Here is a 24,842-nt window from a genome sequence, read left to right as displayed (position 1 = left end):
CTCTCTCTCCGCGATGCTGAACGACGATATCCCGGCTCTAAGAGGCCGTCTATTGCTCGGATCATCAAGCAGCTTGAAGCTGCTAATACCCTTGATTATGAGCTAGTTATTCAGCCAAATATGGGCCGGCCGCGACTTCTTTCAGATGATGAAGATGAGGCTATCGTGAGCTTCGTTATGTGGATGCAGAAGTCCGGTCTTCCAGCTTCTAAAAGCGAGATTGTGGATGCAGTCAATACCATAAGAAGCCGCCGTGATGCTGATGCCAAGCCGGTTGGGAAAATGTGGTACAGGCGCTTCCGTGACGATCATCCTGAGCTTGATACCTCGATATTGAAGGCGAAGGAAGCGGCGCGCTATAAGTATGAGGAAGCCGGCGTAGAGGAGACGAAGCAGTGGTTCAAGCGGCTCGATAAGGTTATCACGAGATACAGAATCGGCGCCTCGGAAATCTGGAATGCTAATCAAGCAGGTATTAGAGTCGGAATACTGCGAGAGCGAGTATAATACCTCGTTGTACGTACTAATAAGAAGGCAGCAACAGAGGTATATTCCCCTAATGATTAAGAGACTTATACCGTGATCGGTATAGGCAACGCCGCCGGAGAGACTACTCTGCCGTGGCTTATCTTTAAAGCCTTTCTAATGCTTGAGTAGGCGAATATAGAAGGCGATCTCGAGATGCGGTTTGCACAGTCAGATACAGCGTTCTCGAATGGCGATATAATGCTCGAGTGGGCGAGAGACTTTAACCGGAAGTCTTAGGATAAGTCTGCAGCAGTTTAACATCGTCAGCTAGATTTTGAAGAGTGGTTTAGGTGTAATAAGCACCTAAAAAGCCCTTCTAATGCTGCTGCTTTATATAATAAGCCTCTGGGCACAGAAGGAAAGGCTAAAGAGGATCTCGTGTAGTGGTTACTTGTTATTGATGGCTTCTCTGGTTACGGCTCTTTCGCCTTTCGAGAATACTATATAAAATTTAATATCCTCGTTGCCTTCCTTCTTCCTTATTTAACTCACATGCTTTAACTAATAGATCTTAGTGTTTTTCAGTAGTTAAAGAATGCACACCAAAAAAGGCTGCGAGATGCTTTGCGGAAGGAAAATTTAAGCTTTAACCGCCGTGACTTTGCCGGCTCCTTCAAGGTATGTATAATCAGCTTTAACCTTCTCTTAAATACCCCGCTTTTCACATACTAATCCTCGTTATCTCAGGAGATCTTTAATAAAGACTTCATGCCGGCCCACATCATTACAGGCTTCGAAAAGTCAAGAATCTTCCCGCCCACCGAGGTGCCTGCAGTCAGCTATCTTCTAAAAAAGAAGCTAAAGACGCATAAGGCTATTAATCCAGCTTTATCTTCGCTTTTACCGGCGGAAAATCAGTTCCCTTTGGCCTCTGATACAGCAAGAGATATCAATAACCGCTATCACGATATTCTAAGCTCCCCAGCGCTCAGGGGACTGGAGTCGGTCCGGAAGATCGTCAGTGAAGCTATTATGCTTGAAGATATCGTGAGGAATCACGTTGAAGATCGCCAAGGGCGTATCGAGAAGAGATATCACCAGAGAAAGCGCGGCAAGCAAGCAAAACCGGTAGGAGAATATATTCACAATGTGAGCTTAGAAGAGCTTCGAGAGCAGCATACTGAGGATATAAATGCAGGAAATAAGGCACAACAGCGACTTCAGCTTCGGAATCTTCGATCTTTTGTAATCCGGCAGATGAAGGAGATAAGAGATGAGTGGCAGAAGAAGAAGGAGGTTATCGTCAACGGCGTTAAAAAGAGGTTACAGTTTAAACAGTGGCTCGAACACACCGGAAAGGATGTTAAATATGCCTCATATGACGCCTCACGAGCTGAGATACGTTCTCAACTGAATAAGAAGGAGGATTTCTTTATGATCGATACCCAGCTTGCCCCGGAAGCCCGCGAGGCTATTCGCAAAGCACGCTTTGCAGATAAGCCCCTCTCGTCAGCCGATTTATCACGACTTCTCTGCAGCGATGATACCGTCGATTTCACGCTCACACAAGCGCCGGCCGATCGGGATGAGGATGAAGATAATGATTTATCTGATGAAGATGATCTCAAGATGCCCTCATCGCCGCCCTGCCTACTAGACCGCGAGTCCTCCCTTCCGACGATACCCTTAACACCATGCCTGCCTCAACACCACTCCCGGTATGACGATGCCTTCATCAATCGGATGATAGAGGAAGCCGAAGCCTTAGAGGCCACTCAGGCACTTTACGATAAACAATAACACCCCCAAATTGCGTGAGAAATACATAAGAAGTCGTTCTTAATTAGGAAGCCATTTGGGCGCCGCAGCAGTCATTTCGCCCAGTCACATATAGTCAATAGCAAATATATTATCACAAGAAGCTTCATTTCTATAATTCCAGCAATTTTCATATTTTTTGACCTGATGAGAGTGTTGAAGAACAGGAAATGCCGCAAATAGCACCAAAAACCGGTCCATTCGGTTGTCTCACACTTTTGTGCCGTCTCACACTTTTGGGCCCAACTAAGCTTGCTTAGTTGGCTCGCCCCGCCTCGCGGCATGAGCCAACGGGTAATATTGTAGTCTTTATAATTAATAAATATAATATTCTTTATATTATAATTTTATTTAATATTAATAAATAGTTATATTATAGCTTTTATAATTTATTTATATTTAAAATAAGGCAATTGATAGGGACGCATCAAGAATTGATAGGGGCGCATCGTCCTTACGGACGCTCCAGCGTTTATAACATCCGATTGGCCCAACTTTTCAAGACCCATAAATACTTCACCATGAAGGCGGTGAAGCCAGCTCCCTTAACAACCGTAGATCTTGTTGTTGAATTACGCAGAGATGCTGGGTGTGCTTAGTAAAATTAAGGCGATTATTCTTATTAACACGGTGAGATCTCTCTAGGGGTTTATATCCTATGGATACCATCTAGGACTTTGAAGTGTGATCCTGAAGTCAGGGGGAAGCTCCCAATTATTCCAATAGTACTTCCTAGTCCAGAAGCAACTATATCGTTAATATTCTCTAAGAATGGATTGCGCAAATATGCTAATATGCTAGGAATGATTTACTCCACAGAATTAGAATCATTCCGTTTAGAGCAACTATCTACTTTTTCTCTTACAGCAATAAAGAATCTCTTCGTCGCTGTTCCGCAGCTCCCATTGACTTCTATATCTCCGAATACTCGGTTACGTCTTCCGCCCATTAGCACGTACTCCTGTTATTCTCCCCTCTCTGAGAACAGCCGACCGGCGGCGTGCCTGATGCCGGTGTCGTTTTCGAGAACGTGATTCGCAGTTAGGACTGGGGCTTCGAGCGTGACGTCTTGAATCGCTCTCTGAGCTAGGAGGTGACTCCGATTGGAGCATGACGAGAGACCTAATGATTGATGGTTGAGAGACTGATGTTCGATCATCTGCTCATTTAGATTAAAGAGAGCTAAGGTCGGGTACTTCGGGAGCGTCGGCAGAATCCTGCCTGCACTAACAAAAAAGTGACTGACGAATCAGAGGCTGCAAAGCTGGAGCGTCCATAAGGACGATGCGCCCCTATCAATTCTTGATGCGTCCCTATCAATTGAGTAAAATAAAATATAAAATAACATTTATTTACTTAAGTATTTATAGTAAACGCAGACACGCTACTCTTACTTTCACCACTCAGTCTATCTATTTACATCACTAATTCCTAATTATGCCTAGTTTAAATCAGCCCCTACAAACCTAAAATTCAAAACCTATCACTTCATTACTAAATGATTTTTATTAGGGCAGGCCACTTTAGTTATAAAGAATTAAACATTAAGCTAAGAAATAATATAGGCTAACTGCTTATTTAGTCTCTTAGCGCTCTGTCTTATTACAATTAATAGATATTAAGTAGTATATCTCTTTAATTAAACTTATTACCTCTTTTAATCCTATATATCTCACTATCTTACCTTACTCAGCACTTAATTAAATACAGATTTAATATCTTTTAAGAGTTATACAGCATAATTCAGAGATCACTACAGTAATTTTAGCAGCCATAACCTGTTTATTATCTATAGAGGTTAAAAATATATAGCTGATTCTATTTTCATTCATGCTTAATGCAGTAAAGTAACTAAAAATTGTATTTTAATGAATTATAATGTGACTACCCTTATCTTAAGCTGCACACATAATGGCCATGTGCATCAGCTATGTGGCCAGTTGCCCACCATTGACCCCCTGTGCCCGGACTAACATGTGTTGAAGTCTGCCTTGTTCACCCCAGCGAAAGGTCTGTTATGGCTGCAGCCGGTCAGGCTGGCCTCTTTCAAGCCTCCGACAGGGCCCACAACGGACCCAAAAACGGCTGCAAAGAGTCCTTCTTACAGCTTGGTCCGCTGCAGGCTTGTATAAGTAACTTTAAACACCACTATAATTACTATAATAGCGATTATACCCTAACATTCTCTCCCGTGGCGTACTGGTTATGCACGACTGTTACAAAATGCAGTTTTTAATTATATAAGGTATCATCCAGGAGGCCTTAGGTAAGCCATGCTGCATAGATGCCTGGGCGCCTGAGTCTTAAATCAGGCTCTTAGACTAACATCATCTGCACAACAATAAAGTCTTTTAATTTATTAACTTAAGGCTTAAGTGATAGCTTATCAGATAAATGAACTTCATTCATTCACTGATTCTTAATTGCAATCTGAAAAGAGGCAGTGCTGAGAGTTTACTTAGACTATCAATCTTATAGCTTTCATCTCAAATTATAGCGTTATAGGCGACTTTATGGTCTTAATAGCATAATGCTGTGCCTTGATATACCCGTTCCCTGCTGTGTCCAGAAACTCATCTTTGAGCCACCGGTTTGCTTGCCAACTTTGCAGGACATCAAAGCCATGAATCTCATTAGGAAGTTCAGCGACGAATTTGGACGACGGAGAGACGAAATCGACCAGGCATGCATTTTGCAAGAAATCACAGCTCTTGCTAAGTAATCAGCTCTGTGTTTTCATGTTGCAGACTGTATTAGGTTAGCAAGCGAAACGTTGTTAGAGAATGACCGTAAGTCATCATATGATATGTAGCGTTTATTTAATAAATGACTGAATAAAATCAACAAGTGGATTTATTCCACCCGAGAGAATACACCTCATAGAACTTACAACGTTTTATCTCGTCGTTGAGACATCTGGTATGCGGTTCTATCTTTTCGAGGGCTGATACACTAAACAAAACCCACCCAGCCTCGCCGGCTTTCCCCTGCTAAGAAGTATAAATAACAAAGCATTGTATGCCAAGTTTAACAACTACGTTATTTCTTTCCTATCTAGAGTTCCATGTAGACCCACCTTCAGAATCTAGGAACTTCTCGCGAATAAATAAAAACTGCCAGCATTTAATCTATTGCAATAATCTGACCTAACTAGCTTGGCCCCCTTCATATTACCCAATTAAATACTTTTTGACATATATGATATTTTTGTCTATGTAACAAACCTTCAATCAAGACTTTAGACAAGGTGGATAATGTATAACAAATAAAGTACGCGATCACACGCGTTTGTGACGCGCGCGCAGATCGAAATGGGACAAACAAGTTGCTGTGGTATGGGTTACATGGGAATAAACCGGGGATAGACAGTCAATTGAGAAGTGGACAGGGGTGGGCGACAATTAAGGGTACACGACAATTAGGAATAGAAGAGTAGGCATCCCTGCAGACAACAGGTATTGTTTTCCGCAAAATTGATCCCTAGAACGATTCGTCAAAAATCAGGCTCCAGGCAAACACATCTCCCCGCTGCGGGTCAGATTCAGCCGCACTCTTGGCATCCATAGCCGCCAGTGAGATGGCTCTTTGTCTTGTATTGTCTCACCTTGTGCATCCTAGAAGAAATCAGTCTACCAATCGCGAGGAGAAAATAAGCGCCAGGAAAGTTGCAATTGGAGGCGTTGCTGGTTGGGCCTGGCGTCTTCAATGAGGCACCAGTCCCCCATTCTCACCGGCACAAGTATTTTCAACCCCTTCTGCTGAAGCCTTTAAACTTTCTCTTTCTCGGTCTCATTCTTGAAAACAGTACGTAGTACAACCTTTGACAACCTATCCATTTCACCTCTTCACAACAGCTCAAGTATAACAGCAGCTTGTTTTCTCAATGGCAGATTATGCTCAGATACGAAATGGCGGTCCCGACTCCGGTCCTCATCAAGTGACTGCCCCATACATCAACAAGAAGAATTCTTCAGCCACTAGATCAATCTGTATCTTCTATTCTGTCGGTAGGTACTACCTCTCCATTGAATTCTTGATCACCCGCTGAAAGTCTCTGTCCTTATCACAGCTATGTGCTTCATAGGCATCCATGCTGGCTTTTTCGCAGTTCTAAACAACAAACCCGTTGATGAAACAATTGGTCAGGGTCTCTCAACTGCCTTGGCCAACATACTAGCAATCTTCGTGGAAGTCTCTCTCCTTGGTGGCCTTGGGTTGGCGTATAACCGGATCCTGGGCAACTTTCTTGGACAGAAACCGGTGGATGGTCAGGAGACTAAGCTAGATACCCTTGCTTCCAGCCCATGGAACCTGTTTCGTCGCAGCATTTTCCTGCGATTGTTTCGTATCAAGAGGCTCTGGCTGGTCGGATTTCTCTGCGCTGGGATCCCATTTGCCGCTGTGTTTCCTCCCGGTGCTCTCATCGTCAAATTTGAAAATTCTGTGAATACGACCATGAGCGGCGTTGCAACAATGAATATCAGCGATTACGGAAACGGGACCCTCCAGGACTTTGTGAAAAAGTCGCTTTTTGAGATGAATGGGGACCTCAGTTACATGTGAGTTATCTACGCCTAGTTAAAAAATATTTGGCCTCTACTAAGTGTACCATAGGAACCAGCTTCGACCGAGTCTTAATGCTTTGGCAGCCCAGGTTCTGTCATCTGGAGGTCCTGTCAAACTTGACTCACCCTGCGGTGCCTCATGTGTCTACGACATATCTATCGAAGGCCCTCGGTTTAACTGCAAAGAGCGTGGTCGCCGCAATGCTTTCATGGATGACTGCTCTATCATCTACAGAGCCGATGATGAGATAGGCCGCAGCTCCGACGAACTCTACAGTCGCACGAACAATTCCTTCAAGATGAGCTGGTACACAAGCCTTAGGCCAGGAATTTGCAAACCGGAGGGCCTCAAAACCCTCGACTGTTCTATGACGTTAGCGACGTACAATCTTCACATCAAGAACTCACTGGACTCTTCTCAATCTATCAATGTGGACATTGAAAATGAAAGGGAAATATGGTCTGATAAAGCTTGGATCCAAACACAATTCTATTATTATTTCTTCTATGGCGGCTCAATAAATGAGCCGCGTATTGCCAATGACACGATAAAAACTAACTTTACGAATGCGCAGGCATTTGCCATTAGTCGCGCTGCTGTGCATGCCTTGCAAGGCGAGGTTAAAATGAGTGAGTATATTGCTTTGCTGCTGAGCTACTCTCCAAAGCTGACATCATCTAGGTGCAGACGGCCCGGGGGTGATCTTCTTCCAAGGCAATGCATCACAGGTACTGGGCAGTCCTTACATTGGACTGGCTGATAGATACAACGCTCGCTTCAATATATCGACAGCAAATATCGAGAAATACCTACAAGATGTGGTGGTTTCGACAATTTCGCTCAAGATGTCAACTCACAACGGAGATATCGGTGCCCTCGTCGGTGCAGAGGTTTACCAGTTCAGCGAGAAGGCTCAGTTCTTTGCTGGTTATGGGGCTTGCCTTTTAGTTGCAGGGGGTATTTTTGTCTTCAGCTACTTGTGTGCGAACTAACATAGGAACGCCACCACTGCTCTCTACTTTTACTCTTCACTTGAAAGAAGCAATCATCTGATAGCGGCATATGTCTTCCATTATCTTGCTTTGGCAGAGGGAGGGCAATTACGCAATGAGTGATATATATCAGCATAAGAAATTCTAGGTGTACATTCTTTTTACTTATGCTACACAATATTGCTAATAATAATCTCTTGTAGTCTCTTGTTGGAGGCTATCTCGGTTCAATGGAAATTTTATTATGCTGCAGAGTAAGAAGGCCGAACCATCATTATTTAATGATGATTTGGCAATTAATGACCGGAACTTGTGTAAAATTAATGATTTTACCTATGAATAACGTTATAAGTCTTGGCGTTGTTGTTTCAATGCAACCTTCTTTGCGGGGTGTTTCTCCGCCTGAGATGCCCTATTAGGCCGAGGATACAAAAATGAGGTCATATTTATCAGCAAGACAGGCACGCCCTGTTAAGTGCACGTTGAACATCTTCTTAAACTCCGCCACGTACACTGTTCTTTGACAATAAGCCAGCCATAATCTTTTAATCTGAAAATAAATTAAGTCTCTAAAATGTCAAACAACTACAACAAAATCCCCCCTAATAATATCCCCCACGTCATTTAGCAACTGATGAACTAATCTTAATAGAAAATAAAAAGGACACTAATATAATATAAGGCAGCTAATAAAATCAATTTAAGGTAACTAATAAACTCCAGTTTACTTATAATAAGTAATATAATCTCTATAAAAAACTAATAAGCCTATAAAATTCTAACTTAAAATTGTAATTAAATACTTTTTACCTTAAGAAACTATTATAAATATAACTAATTATTCTACACCCCGTGATATGCCTTGTGCACAAAGCCATCGGGTCAGTTAAAATTGCCGTTTTGAGTTTCGCGGTCGTGACGCTAGCCTATCTCGATCTTAGTGCTTGATAATCTGACCAACCACAATTTAGCGGTCACACACTAACTCCATCTGATTTTCGCGGTCAAGCACTAGCCTAATCAGGATTTCGCGGTCAACTCAGGGGCAGGCTCATCTCATCAAACTGTAGGAACCTCAAGACAGGCTAAGTCAATCACCGTAATACCGCGTTTTGATCGCTATGTCCGAGGCACCCAGGAAGCGCGGGCGACCTCGAAAGTACGATACACCAGAGGCGAAAGCAAGGCAAGATGTCATTGCTAAACGCGCCAGACGACAGCTCCGGAACCCCTAATCAAGCATGTAGACCAGAAATGCGCCGCATTTCCACTTCTGCACCAATCAGAATCTCCATTTCCTTACCCCGAATTTCCCCTCTGGAAATGCGCCGCATTTCCATTTGGGCCTGTAAACCGAGAACGCGAAATGCGCCGCGTTTCTTCCACGAAGGCCCGTGCCAACCATGTAGACGACGGCGCTCTTAAACTTTACAGCATGTAGTAATTTCGGTTGCGTCGATTAGGAGGAAGGAAGCAGCAATCTGTCAGACATTACGTGTATTCGGTTCATTGATGTGAATTGGTGTGTATTCATGTTGTGTTCTGTTGAAATCTACCCCTTAGAGGTTTTACCATTTCGGCTGTAATCTTAAAGTATCCCTGCTTGCACGTGAGGCCCCAGCACCTGTTCAACACAATCAAGCTCTACTGTACGCAGTCGTGGCGGTAACATGACAGGATACAACAAAACCGGCCCGTGCACAACAGCAGTCCTGTCCGTGCACATGCTCTTATCCTTGTAACATGACGAGATACAATGAAATTGGCCCGTGCACGTTGCTTGGTTATCCATGGCGGTCAATAGGCGGACGGATACCCGTCCTTCTAAAATGGGACGGATCCCGTCCCAATTACCATATCTGGTATAGCTCACTCCGCTATCGGTCTCCCTCTCGCGCCATCTCGAATGTCGCGTTCTACTGCACTCGCTGCTAATCGTGTCGAGATTACGGGCTAACGACGACTGCTTCGCTATGAACGTTAACCAATCTCAAAGTCCGACACCGTTTCCTGGTGACTGTCTCCCTCCTGAAGGCGAGTATGAGTCACGGGAGGCGCTATTCGAGGCAATCAACGCCTGGGCAGCGACCAGGGGCTATGCGTTCATAACTGGAAGGTCAACCAAGGAGAAAACCGGCAGGAGGACGATCACGTACATGTGTGATCGTCGCCGTAACCATCCAATCGTTTCCAGAGAACGCCAACGTAAGACGACAACTCGAACAACAGGCTGCGAGTTCTCTGTACTGGCGAAGGAATATAATGATAGAAGTACCTGGACTCTGCGGCACCGTTCTGACAGCCGATTCTCACTACATAACCATGAACCTAGCCAAGACACCACCGCCCACCCAGTACTTCGAACAATGTCTAAGGAGCACCTGTCTCAACTGACTGGCCTTGCCAATGCTGGGATAGCCCCTAAAGAAATTAGAACGTACATGCGGCAGAACACCGACACGATAGCAACACAACAGGACATCTACAATCGTATTGCAGATGCTAGACGAGAAGTGTGTCAAGGACAAAGCAGCATTAACGCCCTTGCTGATCAGCTGTTTAGAGAAGGATTTTGGAGTCAATTTCAAACCGGTCCAGACAGTCAAGTCAAAGCTGTTCTATTTGCGCATCCCGAGTCAGTGGCATACCTACAGGCATATCCGGATGTCTTAATCTTAGACTGTACCTATAAAACCAACAAATACGGCATGCCACTTTTGGACTTGATCGGTGTCGACTCTTGTCAACGTTCGTTCTGTGTCGCGTTCGCTTTCCTGAGTGGGGAATGTGAAGAAGACTATTTTTGGGCGTTAGATCGATTCCGATCGTTGTGCGAAAACCACAGGATTAGGCATCCCTCTGTCATCTTGACTGATCGCTGCTTAGCATGTATGAATGCTGTCGATACTTGCTTCCCATCGTCAAGGCCGCTGCTATGTCTCTGGCATGCTAACAAGGCAGTTCTCCGCTACTGTCAGCCAAGATTTACGCGCCAGACTCAAGGGGACAACCCGGGAATACAGGCTTGGAATGAGTTTTACGGCCATTGGCATTCGATCATCAAGTCACCGAATGAACAAACTTTCCACGAACGAGTGTCGGAGTTTGAGAAGAAATATCTCCCGGACTATATCGAAGAAGTCAGATATATCAAGACAAACTGGCTTGACCAATACAAAGAGAAGCTGGTGAAGACGTGGGTCAATCAACACCCCCACTTTGACAACGTCGTTACTTCAAGGGTTGAAGGCATACACTGGCTGCTTAAGAGCCACCTCAAAGTATCTACATTGGATCTGTTCGAAGCTTGGCGATCGATCAAACATGCACTACTGAATCAACTGGCGGAGCTGAAGTCGAACCAAGCCAAGCAGAAGATCAGGACCCCTATTGAACTCTCCAGTACCCTCTATGGTGCAGTACGTAGTTAGGTGTCTCATGAAGCTTTGCGAAAAGTTGAGCAGCAACGAAAGCTTTTATTGCATGAAGACTCTGCTCCCATGTCAGCTTGTACTGGTTCTTTCTCACGATCACAAGGGCTACCCTGTGCTCACAAGCTGAAGGGTTTATTAGTTCGAGACCAGGCACTACAACTCGAAGATTTCCATCCGCACTGGCACTTGACTCGGAAAGATAATCGGCGACCCCTCTTAGAACCCCGCCAGCGAGTCGATCCAGTGGCTGCGAGTTCGTCTTTGCCGTTATCTAGTGTGAGAAGAGAACTTAGTGGTTTTGAAGTCATCGAAAACGCAAGGCCGATACGAAACCCTCCTTTGTGCAGCAAATGTCATATACTAGGTCACACAAGGAACTCGAAGGAGTGTCCAATACGATACTCAGAACTAAGAGCATTGCCAGTCGTATCTTCAGACCAGCCGCAGACGTGTTCAGAAAACTTTCAGTGGATACCCTTTGCGGTCCCGGAGGAGCCAAGGCCACCAGCGATGGAAACGCTCGACGAAATACAGTGGCAACCAATCACGACTTTGGAAAATTTCGAGTTTGAGCCTGAATTAACTTGTCAAGATCTGCCATGCCAGTTGACCATCGAAACAGAGCAGGTGGACCGACACATAACGACTCCAGAACCTCGGCATCTATCACCTGCACCATCTATGTATACACCGCCGGTGTCTTCACAGTTAACTTCGGGAGACCCAGCTTCAGACCCAACTACACATCTAAGGTATGACGATCCACGAGCCATCCACCAGAGATACGTCAAGTCAAGAGAGGACTGGTATAAGGCTCAACCCCCGGGAACCTGGCTTGGTAATCGCCAGTATCGAAAAGCAATGGGCTTGCCTTTAGGATACCCAAAAGCAAGCTACAGCTGGTGCCTTGATTATAAGCAGGTGGGGAGGTACTGCAAAACCTCGACGGGTCTGAGAGAGTAGACTAAAGAAGGGATGATGGCTTACTTAGACTGGGACAAAGCAGAGACTGATCGCATGGAAGCACGAGTAGCTGAGGAGACCGAGAACGGACGACTGTTTACAAGCAGAAGAGGCATGGGCGAGCTTTGGGAGATGGCTCAGCGGGATATCGATGAACAACAAGCCTTGTATTCTGCCGCGGAACAGGAAGAAAGTTGTATTGTAGTTCAGCCGTAGTTCTAGTAGAGTTTATTAGAGTGGATGTATCACTTGAATACATCAAGGCTGATCAAATTAAAGTCATCGACTTGCTTTGAAAAAAACATAGCAGGTTAATGGGACTTCAAGTAAAACCACTCGAGATAGTGGAATTGCACAGCGGGAGGCAATCCGATAGCGGAGAGGGCTAGACTGAATATGGCAATTGGGACGGGTACCCGTCCGCCTATTAGCTGCCCGGATAACCCAGCGACGTGCACAGACCAATTTCGGCACTTTTTGTTGTCATTCATCGAATTACCGCCACGACTGCGTACAGTAGGTCCTTTCTTTTGGATATGTAATTGCTGCTGGGAATACCCAATTTTTCGGTTGGGCGTCCTTAGGATGCAGTGCTGGGGCTGTGTTGATCGCGTTGGGAGTTTTCTTTACACGATAAAGAATGACGTTTTGTGTGGTTAGAAGGCGCACTATGATTGAAACGGTGTTGTCAAGCAGTGCCCCTCGTTTAATTTAGTGGACGTGTGGTTTTATCCTAGCTGTCATTGCGTTCAAATCTATGCAAAGAATAACTTGCACACTGGCTCATTTGACACAATAAGGATTCAATTCAAAGAACCAGGTGAATCACAGAGTCTCACTAATTCCCCTCCAGTCCATCATCTCTAACTGGGAGTTATAGGGCACCTTCCCAACTCCGTGCGATAAGCCCCCAGTCTCCAGTCGCCTTTGCTATGTTGGCTGCCAGTCTGGCAAGCATGCGAGCACATGCCTTTTTCTCGTCCTCCTGCTGCGCTAAATTGTCGAATCCAAGCAGTTCGTGATAAGATTTGCGAAAGAATACCATTGCCCTTGGAGTTACCTGGCAAACTCGATCGGATAAGTTAACTGCCGCCATCCCATTCTCAATGATAGTACGCAGAGACTGCTTCCTCGCAACATATGAAGCGCTCCGTGGCTAAGCTCTAGCAACTTGATTAAGTCCAGAGGAGGAGGGCGCTGGATGATTTTACCTTAGTATTGGATCTTCTCCTTACGGCGAAGAAGACGGGTTAAACAACCAGTAGGACAGATTTGTTCCTCGAGCTGCACATGTTTGACACCCCAAACTAACACCGCTATATCGAAGGCCCTATGCTCAACATGTGGCTCAAACTGTCCGAGCAGTATGCTCGAAAATCACCTTCTTATCTGTTGATATCTTAGTATTAAACGAGTCGCTTAGTGTTTATTTAACATAATTTTATACTCACTAGTTGGGAAAGGTCCCCACTGGCTGCCGTCTTCAGACAAGAATACTTTGAATGCCCCGTTCACCGTCTTGCTCTTCATCTCACCAGCATGTCCAGGTACCCGTCTAAAGTTGTTCAGTCGGGCACATGTGCGGAGCATGCTAGCCCCCGCAACAGTGACGATGGCTCGCCCGAGACAGGCATGGGGACCCCAGCCATGGTGGATGTAGAGATTATCGGGCCGGTCTAGTTTGATTTAGTACGGATCAGGGAACTTGGAAGGATCAAGACCGGCAGTGATAAAATTGGTGAATACTGTGTCTCCGCTTTTGACAGACACGACATCGGGGCCGTCTTGCACGTCTATTTTGTCAGCACCTGTGACGCGAATCAAGCCGAAAGCTGGTGTGGATAAACGGAATCTGTTCCTCTTGATCAGGATGGGACCTCTTAGACGGTGTGAGTGGTGAGAACCATACCCTTCTAGAGCGTACTTCTTGAGCTTCTCGAAGGCCTCCGGCTCGTCAGACAGTGCGAGCTCCTTGATCTCAGGCCAGTGCGAGTAGTACTTGTCCGACAAGTACAGGTCAATCATCTGAGCCCACTATAACATTCAGTAAATAATATCCTTTTTACAGAAGGCTCAAGTAAACATACCCCCTGGGTCTGAGTAGCAGATGCGGCAGCAGCAGTGGGGATAATTGTCCAGACAGTGTCATCGACACCTCGTCCGCCATCAAGTAGTCTCTCGACTAGTTGGTCGCCATAGCTGCTCAGGGTTGTGTCGGCGGATTGCATGCTAAAAATCTGTTTCAGTGAGGGAAAATGTCTTGATTTAATGTCAGCAACTGTCTGCTGCATCACCTCCCCTAGTCGCTTCGTTTCCTTGGCCGCCACGGTGCGGTTCTTGAATGACTTTGCTGTGTCCAAGTCGAGGAAGACGTAACCGAAGAGATGGCCGAGCGCATCGGCCAGCGATTCCTCTGTATAACTGTTGGACCCTCCGCCATTGCTCTTCAGCGGGATAGCAAAGAAGCGACCGACGAATGCCGAATGCGCAAGGTTTCTGATGCTTTTCGAGGTTAGTGGATTGTGGAGGTCATACGCCATAGTTCACCTACTCTTTCACCACGTCCACTTGGTACGAGTTGCCAATCTTTGCGACTGTTCTGACGAATGAGTTTGGTAGTCGTCTCTTCATAGAATCGCCGCACTTCTTCGAGGCCATTTTCGGGGCTGTACAAGCAGTCCTGGACCACGACTCTCTGCCGGGCATTGGCGGGACTGTCTCCGCTGAGCATGTAGTCATGGTGAGTGAGTTGAAAGGTATGTGGGCCCCCTTGTTATGATATCAGCCTTTATTACGTGAAACCGAAGGGAGCGGTTGAGATGGAGGTGGGCAACTAACATGGGACGCGGAACTGCGACTGGTTCTCCAGCGTATTGACAACCCCGTGCCACGTATTAATCGTTTTTGGTGGGCCAACGAACACTGGTTTGTTGAAATCCAGGTCCTGCGAGGTGCCGAGCTTGCCAAAAATCTCCTTATTTCCTTCTGGAGTGGTGAAGGGATACAGAGCGGACACGCTGTTTGCCCGATACCACCCCGGGAACGCCCTCATCAGGAGCTTATACATCACTCCGCCTCCGGCAACATCATAGTCAGAACTAGCCTCATTGAAACTATTCTCAGGTTAGCATAAGTGCAAGGCAAATTGTGAAACTCTACAAAAGTCGGATAGCTCACCCGAAGCTTGTCAGGTTCGAGGGGTTGTAATCCACTGAGTAGAATCTGTCTCCGCGAACCAGTGCGACAGCATCAGAGAGGATAGAAAAGGAGGTTGTGAATCCTGGACACAGTCCAGAACCTGGAGCGATCGGTGGGTCCGGGATTGGGTCTGGGGCAGGAGACGTGGAAGTCCGAAAAGGAGAAGATCTGATCTCTTGAGGGGATGGTATTTGGGCGGACGACTCCCGAGGCGGTGAGTAGGGAGGAGGCGATTCGAGCGCATCTGAACCCAGTGGCGAGTAACCCCATGTCTCTCGCCATTGGCGTACTCATTCATATGACCGGGCGAGCTCGAGTTTAAGCCTCCGATCCGTCACAATCACTTCTCGTACTAGCTTCAAGGCGGATTGAAACTCGATCCTTGGATGACGATTGGTTTTGTGTTGGTTCCGTTGGAAAGGAGGTAGGTAGTGGGTGGGTTTCTGGGCCTGGTATGGGGATTCTGACGTGCCGCCGCCGTCTTCTTTGACGAAGGAAGCCATTCGAAAGGTGTATCTCGTGATCAAAACGAAGCTCCCGCCGTGGCTCATGAAGCCCTCGAGACCCATGGGGCCGTGGGATGGTCGAAAAAGTCTGTGGGTAAGATGCGAAGAGGTTTCCGATCGCATCCCCATCGCCAACTCCATAGTAATGGCCGACACTCGTTCCAACGCTATTGGCTGAGGGGGATCTATTCGTGAGCAAGGGCGGGCTGAGCCTGGCGTGTCGGCTCTGCCGCTGTCGTTTTCAGGGGCATGATTGATCACTAGGACTGGGACTGGGACTACGGATTCGGCGTTCTAGATTATCCTCTGAGCTGGAAGGAGACTCGGGTTGAGACGTGGCGAATGTTCTAATCATTGAGGGTTGAGAGATAGTAGCGGATATATAGCTTGGAGAAAGCTTGGTCGCGTCGCGTCAGTTACCATCCACAACCCCTCTTTCGCCAGGCAAAATAAAAATAGCTCCACCAAAACTCATCAACTTCACTTACACGAAAATCAGTCTAAATGCATAGCTACTCAAAAGAAATTACCTCTATTGATCATAAAAATGATTGGATGTGATGATTCTGACCTTGTAAGGCTGTGCGGGGTACGCCATTTATGCGTGCTGTGCTATGGAAATGTCGTTAGTTTGATCACCAAATTCCTCACCGCTCTTTGCCTTGTTTTTTGGTCTTTGTCTTTGACAACGACATGAAAATGCCTAGGTCAAGACTTCGATGGGAATACACAGAGGACGACATGGCAGAGGCCATATTGGATGTTACTGACAATGGCTTTTCACCTCCTCAAGCCGCTCATAGACGGGGAGTGCCCCGAAGGACTCTAATCGACAGATCCACCCTCATCGACGGTTGTCCAAGAGACAAGAGGATAGGCTGGCTTTCTGGATTCTCCGTCAGGAGTCCTTGGGCTATGCTCCGTCCCATAGTCAAATTCGCGCTTGCGTCATGGGCCTGCTGAGACAACAGGGCGAACATCTCGACTTAGGACGCAACTGGGTGACCAAGTTTATCAATCGCCGTGCAGACCTAAAGACCAAGATGGGTAGACGTCAAGAAGCCAAGAGGTTCGACTCTTTCACACCTAGAGCGGTTCATTGGTACTTTGATATCCGGGATGGCCAGTATGGCTGGATCAAGCCTGAAAACACCGTCAACGTTGATGAAGGCGGTATTATGACTGGTTTCGGCAAGCTTTCACCTCTATTCCTTGTTAATTTTTGAATTCTGGCCGACTAACCCTCTGGGTTCAGGTCTAGATAGCCTGGTCGTTGGAAGCGCGGACCCCAAGCGCAAGGCCTTTCTCAAAGGACCACAAACTCGAAATTGGACTTCATTCATCGAAGCTATCACTGCTGACGGCCGCGCTTTAGTTCCTGGCATAATCTTCAAGGGAAAAGAACTGCAGAAACAATGGTTTCTTGAGGAGTTCAAGCAGATAGCAGACTGGTATTACATAACATCGCCAAACGGGTGGACTGACGACCACATTGGCATTGAATGGCTTGAGAGAGTTTATCTGCCCCAGACTACACCTGCCGACGAGTCAGACGCTAGACTGATCATTTTAGATGGTCATGGAAGCCATGCAACAGTATGTTCTCTATTTTCCCCACCTGAAGATCAGTGCTGAGTGATGGAAGGATGAATGGATGGCCACGTGCTTTTTGAACAACGTTTATTGCTGCTATCTACCAGCACACTGCTCTCATGGACTCCAGCCACTGGACAATGGAGTATTCAACGCGTTGAAGGCTGCATATCGACGAGAGTTGGAAAAGTTCGCTTCGTTGACTGATTCCGCTCCAATGGACAAGGTCAACTTCATCAGGGCCTACGCCAAGGCTCGCCGAGTTGGAATGACTAAGAAGAACATACTGTCAGGCTGGAGGGTCACTGGAAACTGGCCAATTTCACGTGCTAAAGCGTTACGGCACCCTGAAATCCAACAAGATGGGCCAAACGGCAGCCCAAGAGTGACTCCTGAACCAAGGCCGTATCTTGGCTCGGACGATACGCCACAGACGAGCCGTCAAATTCGTGACCTTGGGTTGAACAAAACACCAAAGACGCGGAGACGGTATAACGTGATAGCCAAGGGCTTTGAAGCTCACCAGCAGACAGTAGCGGCGCATACTGCGAGGATTGCCAGCCTAGAGGAAGAATTGGCTCGGCTGAAAAGAGGGAAGAAGAGGAAGACGGTGCCGAATCCTAACAAACGTTTCATGACTCTTGGAGAGACTCTAGCTGGTAAAGAGTCCATACCAGAAGGGGCGACTCGTCATATGCCTGTCGGGGTGGAATTTGTCTCTTCAAGCGAGCAAGAGTCAGAATCGGAGGCTGGCTCTGTCATTGAAGTTAGAGAGGAAAACATACCCCACCAACCGACCAGGCGGTCGCGGCGGATGGTAAAAAAAACCAGAGTACAATAGATAAACCTACTTATGACTCATTAAATGAATGGTTTTACGCATTTCTGTCAATTTGGTCAAATTCTGTGTAAGTGAAGTTGGTGAGTTTTGGTGGAGCTTTTTTTATTTTGCCTGGCGAAAGAGGGGTGGTGGCGAAAGAGGGGTGGTGGCGAAAGAGGGGTTGTGGATGGTAGCGCTTGTTCCAGGACTCAGTACAACTGGCAGCTGCCGAGCTGAGTTCATCACGCCATCAGTGAATGATATGATCTCAGTATGATATTCCTGGAGCCTTCGAAGGTTATTTGGCATAGTATATGCCAATACGTGTCGGTTATTCTCAACGTGCGCCGGGCGGCAGCGGGACACTGCACTAGACCATGCGGTAACAGGAATAATCATTGGTAGCTACGAATATACCTTCGCAGTAGTTGCAAGAAGGTAATAACGAGGATGGTGGATGGTGTGGAATTTCTATGGCGCCTCCGGATTACTGTTGGAAAATCCGGGGATCCCCCTTCCCTTCAGGATTCAGACTAACAGTCTGAAAGTCCTAGATGAAATCATTTAAAGATATAAACCTGAGAAGAACTCTCATCTCAATAAGAAACAACTAAGTTTCATAAACTATATTTTCACCCAGCACTACTGCGCAATATAAATAACAATTACAGCGCTGCAACTGACCACCAAGTGGAGAATGCCAGTAAACAACCCAACGTCAACCTCCTACCACTATGGCGTCTTCGAATTATTCGTATTATGTCACGATCAACTTTTTTACCTCTCTGTATAACCTAAATATAGATAAACTTTGTACTAAATCATCCTGATTTCATTATTACTGTCACGTCTCAAAGCTTAAAAGTAAGAATCGCAATGGTGACAGACCGGCGCTTTCTCCTAGTCATATTCAGTAAGAGAATTTCTAGCATTTGGTTCAAGAACCACCACCATCGCATGTATTTGGTCCGATCTTGTAATCTACCACAGCTCAGCGCCCTTATTACTTTATTCAAACCCTGCCCATTAACGCACAAATACCATACAGCTCTCCCCGCGCCCCCTGTTCGCTATGACTGCCAATGCCGAACCCTGAACGCAAGTAGCGCCAAATATGATGCCTGAGTACGAGGTTAAGCTCCTGCTCAAACCCACCGCAGTCCTCCGCCTAGATAAGGAGCTCCAGGACACCGTCCTATCGACCTTCGCTATGCCAGCAAGCGCCACTAAGCAGAGTATTCAGTTTCTCGACACAGACAGCAAGGACATCTATGCCGCCGGCTAGAGCGCACGCATCCGCATGACTGAGAACGACGATGGTTTGGAGCTGACGTATAAGAAGCGGTATGCCATCATGGGCGGTGACATCGACGCCGGTGACGTGAAGTACGAGGCACAAGTCGAATGGGGCTATCAGAAGCAGACGCTCTCTATCAGCCGCAAGAAGGTGGCGGAGTCTACGAACAGCGAGGTGGATCTGCCGGGGGAGTCAAACTCTCGTGCGATGTTAATTGACGAAGCGCCCGATAAGTTCGATAACTTGCAGGGCACTAACTGCGGCACTAGCATGTTGGCAAAGTCGCGCATATTTGTGCCAGTCCGCGCCAAGCGCTCCGTTGGCAAGCGGGAGGGGATGCGGCTCTATATCCAGGTTTGGCCTATTGGCAAACGCGGGAGCACTGAAATCGACTACCTCGTCGAGGCATCTTTCAAGACTGAGAGCCGCATGATAGCTTCGACAAAGCACGACAGATTCATCTCCTACCTGCAGGATAAGGGTTGGTTTCTCTGCAAGGACTCACTAAAGACGCAGCTCATCATGGAGGGTTATTAATTGGAAATTTACTAGGCGTAGAGATAGTTCTTAATTTGACCTCCGCGATAATGGACTCTGGAATAATAAAAAAAGGGTTCCGAACTCTGGACGATATATTATCCTACCAGCTGCAATTTACTATCGAGATGACCCTCTCACACCACATGACATAATTGGCTTATAATTTATCTGCCTTATGACATGGTTTTAACTTTAGGTATTTCCGTTCTAATATGACACCTGCCATGTTAGACCTCACCCGGAGCACCTGCTCCACGGAGGGGTTTAGTAGAACTGTCTAATATCCTTTCTATAGTACCTAGGCTCCCGGCAAAAGCTATAAGTAGGAGATGCATCATTGGTCTCCTAGTTAGCCTTATGAGTGACTAAACCCGTTGTTTAACGGTTTTATCAAGTAATTGCCCTAGAGCGGCATACCCTTGACAAGTAAATCAATCTCGAGCCTGACAAGTGATCAATAGCATAGATATGCATGCTCTGGTAGACTGACCAACAATTTATTCATCGTTGTCTGTTTCTTTTTCGTTTTCCGCGGCACCGGCTTACGCTCCGGCAGAAATCTTATTATTTCTGTGCAAAACTTATTTATTATCTTTTCACATATCCTGCGCACCGGCAGCCACTTATTCATTATCACGTCAGCACAGACTATTAAGCACACCATGCATCTAGTCGTCGTCCTCGAACCATTCCTTTCCTTCGACTGGACTCTCTGGTCGATAACCTGCGCATAATGCACCTTTACTCGTATGCTGAGGTTCACTCCCCTGTGGCAATACGACAGAGACACCTACGTCTTTAGGAACATATCCGAGAAGCCTTGATCAAATCACCTCAGGTGTTAACTCATAACTTCGTTATTGTCGTTCTGCTGTAGGTTAAGCTTTGAGGAACAGGAGCTGTAATAATGGTATTGGAATCTGTAGGTTTAATCGTATTACCTTTGAACTACGAGATTGAGCTGCTGGCCAGCGTTTTAAGGTTTAGGCCTAGAGTGGGAAGTTTCACTCAGCCCACACATGCCGGTAACCCAAGGCATATTCAGCCATGATACTATTGTCGTATCGCCTGACTAAAGAAAATGTGGGATTATTCATTCATATTGGCTGACATGCATTCGAGGACAAGTATAAGCCACAGAACCTTAAATAAGTTGCAAACTCTCTGCTTTATAATATGTTTATCAGAGAGCTTAATAAGGTGTAGAAGAGTATGATTTGCTATTGGTCTATAACAAGTAGTACGTTCTATTTTATATTAATATGTTTAAGTAGATATATGTTGTAAGAAATCGCTTGTCCCTCTATTTTGGCGTTATTCCCGGTTGGTAGATGTCGTTGAGACAAAGTTGAGGCTTTTAGGCAGGAGCTGGCATAAATTCAACGGCTCGGAGCGTATCGCCCTACACAAGGTCCCGACTTAGTTTCAATAATATTCCGAGCCAGAGAGCGGCTAAAATAGCTGTTTACGATGAGGAAGAAGCGCCCAAAACTAGCTTTTGCATATGACGCTGCATTTACATAAGCTTTATATCACCAACCCTACTTGCCATTTTTATCCCCTATCCTGTAAATAGCAGTAAGTGCGTTTTCTGGAGGGGTAGCTACGGGGTAGAGATATATAGGTTGGGATTGGATGGAAAGGGGAAACACAGTGCGTTTCTAATGTGACATCGTGTTATAAGATATTTTTCACATGCTAAACGCAATCCTGGTTTATGCATGCCGTCAGGCCTATTGGTGTCCACAGTCGAATGAGATCTAGCCCTCCTGGAATGGCATGTGAATTTTCAGCTTTTAGGATATTTCGTCTTATTTGATTTATGGGATTCAACATGCACTCGACATACTGTTACACGTTCAACTTATTCTCTGTCATGATATTATAAATAAACGTAAAGAGTGTCCTACCAAACTCACTTCCACAATTCTCTCACTCCAGCATTCATCCCTCATCCACGCCCCCAGGTGACCTATTTGGCAGATTTTTCTCATGGCTCCAAATCTCGATGACCCCGATGGGCTTATTAATTTGCGGAACCTCACTCAAGAGGTAGAAAGAATTGCACCCGACGATAAGTCAGTTCCGATTGTCTTAGGTAGGTACTCCAAGTATTTCCAAACGTAATTAACAATTCAACCAAGTGCCTGGATTCCTTGGTTGGGGCGCACCGCTTTTCGGTACCGTTAACTATTTCGGCGGTGTAATTGATATCCCCAAAATCCTGGTCGATATGGGATATACAGTCATTGTTGCCTCAGTTTCTCCAATCTCCTCCAACTGGGAACGCGCTTGTGAGCTATACAGGCAGCTCACCTTTGGACAGTATGTATTTATCACTGCCCATGTTGACATCCATGGCTCATTGTTATCAGATTCAGCACTGTCAATTCGGCCACAGGTTCTATTGATGAGGTCCATGATGTGGACATTGACTACGGCACTTACTTTAACGCAGATCCTGCTCGCGCCCCAGAGCAAACCAGTACCACGGGCAGAAGGCGGGCAATCCTGTTTTCAAACTCCCCAGCCTTTGACAACTGGAGGTGGGACCAGGATCACAAAGTTCATTTTATATGCCACTCTCAAGGCGGAAACACGGTACGCTACCTCATCAGCCTGATGGCTCAAGGCGCCGGAAACCTACATCCCACCTACTTTGGTGAAACAGAGAGAGGTAACTGGACTATCTCTATCACAACCCTTGGGACTCCTCACAGAGGGACGACTATCATAAATGCTCTCGAAAGTTTTCTTTCCGTATGTACTCAAGCCCTCGATTCCCGGACGATTAAGCCTTCTTAGACTAACAAAAGGTAGCGATCGATGCAGCAGGCAGTGGGCCTGGTCGCAAGACTCTTCGCTACAATATCATTCAATTCTCCAAAAAAGAGGGCCTATGACCTTCAGCTTGACCACTGGGGAATCCGCCGGAATTCGGGTGAAACCTTCCAGGACATGCTCATCCGCATAGAATCAGACAATGGCCCGGTGTGGAAATGGCTGAATTCCGACAACAATGGTCTTCATGACAACAGCATCGAAGGCGTTCATAATCCCCCTCTGAACATAATCAAGACCTCAGAACATATCTACTACTTCAGCCTATCCTTCCATGCAACAGATCCTTTCCCCGAGGTTTGGCCTGCATGGGGCAGGGACGCTGCTGGCTCATTTCCTACTAAGATAGAGGATTTCGTGCGGCTTGCTATAGGTCGTATTCCAATCCTCGAGGAGCTAGTTGACTTAATAATCAAGGCATTCGAGAGCCTTGGATGGACGTTTATTATTGCTTCAACTAGTTTTCGCTCTTTCGTGGAGTGGGTTACCCAAGCAGTGATAACTCGGGTTATCAAGGAACTAGGCTACAATCTCGTGCTTCCAAATCCAGGAAGCTACATTCCGCGAAAAGACGTTATACCTATATTGCTACCGAGTGTCTACGCAATGGGAAGCCAGGATCTCACGGACACGCAAAGAAACATCCTGGGGCCCAATCTAGGCGATTGGTACCAAAATGACGGCGTTGTCAACACAGAGTCTATGATGGGCCCGGAGGGCTACGTCAAAAAGATCAGCGAATTAACAGATTTCGATTTCAGCGCAGCCGAGACGCGGGGATTTTACTGGCACTTAGGCGTTAACGATCAAATGGACCATTTGGATCAAATTGGCGTTTACATCGAGCAAGGCACGGTAAGGCCCCGGATTCCATACTGTCGCGAGTTTGACTAACGTCGAAAAAGGGCGATCTCATGCAAGAGATGTATCTTAATATCGCGAATCTGATAACGCGACTGCCGGTTGGAGGCTGACTCGCCCCTTCTACTGCTTGTTTGTGTCAGACATTACGTGTATTCGGTTCATTGATGTGAATTGGTGTATTCATGTTGTGTTCTGTTGAAATCTGCTCCTCAGAGGTTTTACCATTTCGGTTGTAATCTTAAAATATCCCTGCTTGCACGTGAGACCCCAGCACCTGTTCAACCGTTTGGTGGTTTTTTTTCTCCTTCTACTGTCATCTGGGGCTTTTTGGAATAAGTCCGGTAAAGATTAAGGCTGTGCTGGAATGCCTGAGCAACGTCAAGCAGAACAGACTGAATAGTAATTGTGATTAAACCACTTGAGCACTTCGTAGAGGCCCTAACATCTCTGCCTGACATCAATGCTGTTGAGACGGCAGGACTAAGATAGTCCGATCTGCTGGTGGCTAGGATGTTGTCTGGGTTGTGTGATTGGCCCGCAAAGAGCTAACACCTAATGTCTAACAGATAACCCCATCATCACAACCCACTGCACTGCTAGCCATGTGATAATACGCCACTTAGGCCTAAGGCCGGGAATGGCGAGGTAAGACTGGCGTCAGGAGACATTGCTCTAGGTTAACCGAGTTAGCTTAGATTAGATTATAAATGTTACGACCCTAGCGGTTACGTCACGTGTACCCCACAATAACTCATGCAAGGCGTAGACCCACCAACGATTACGGACCAATCAAGGATAGATCACCATACAGACACGATCACTACGCTCCAGGAGCTACCGTGATCCAACTACCTCAACGATCCCATCGGATCACCTCTAGTATATAGAACACATTCATTAGCACTTTCATAGATTCTAGCTCACCAGCTATCAATAAAACTT

General features: G+C 46.3%; 4 protein-coding genes across 4 annotated transcripts; 3 read left to right on the top strand and 1 right to left on the bottom strand.

Annotated features, from left to right (window-relative positions):
- Positions 1-6,169: 6,169 nt before the first annotated feature.
- Positions 6,170-8,102, top strand: FOBCDRAFT_241703 (uncharacterized protein; the record flags this gene model as incomplete). The annotated part of the gene is made up of 5 exons (XM_054705577.2): positions 6,170-6,293; positions 6,356-6,845; positions 6,901-7,481; positions 7,534-7,831; positions 8,048-8,102. 5 exons carry the CDS (start codon positions 6,170-6,172, stop codon positions 8,100-8,102), a joined length of 1,548 nt encoding a protein of 515 aa, XP_054561552.2.
- Positions 8,103-13,927: 5,825 nt separating this feature from the next.
- On the bottom strand, positions 13,928-14,980 carry FOBCDRAFT_204067 (uncharacterized protein; the record flags this gene model as incomplete). The annotated part of the gene is made up of 3 exons (XM_059609102.1): positions 13,928-14,275; positions 14,329-14,737; positions 14,793-14,980. The coding sequence occupies 3 exons, from the start codon at positions 14,978-14,980 to the stop codon at positions 13,928-13,930; spliced, it is 945 nt and encodes a 314-aa protein (XP_059465340.1).
- Positions 14,981-19,234: 4,254 nt separating this feature from the next.
- FOBCDRAFT_241702 (uncharacterized protein) lies at positions 19,235-20,192 on the top strand (the record flags this gene model as incomplete). The annotated part of the gene is made up of 3 exons (XM_054705574.2): positions 19,235-19,271; positions 19,465-19,600; positions 19,646-20,192. The coding sequence occupies 3 exons, from the start codon at positions 19,235-19,237 to the stop codon at positions 20,190-20,192; spliced, it is 720 nt and encodes a 239-aa protein (XP_054561549.2).
- Positions 20,193-22,187: 1,995 nt separating this feature from the next.
- Positions 22,188-24,010, top strand: FOBCDRAFT_276644 (uncharacterized protein; the record flags this gene model as incomplete). Its single annotated transcript, XM_054705573.1, has 5 exons — positions 22,188-22,293; positions 22,340-22,520; positions 22,571-22,955; positions 23,016-23,891; positions 23,942-24,010. 5 exons carry the CDS (start codon positions 22,188-22,190, stop codon positions 24,008-24,010), a joined length of 1,617 nt encoding a protein of 538 aa, XP_054561548.1.
- Between the last annotated feature and the right edge of the window lie 832 nt (positions 24,011-24,842).

This window comes from Fusarium oxysporum, chromosome VII (assembly GCF_013085055.1).
Source record: "Fusarium oxysporum Fo47 chromosome VII, complete sequence".
Taxonomy (NCBI): Eukaryota; Fungi; Ascomycota; class Sordariomycetes; order Hypocreales; family Nectriaceae; genus Fusarium; species Fusarium oxysporum.
This window is presented reverse-complemented; position numbering and strand designations above follow the sequence as displayed.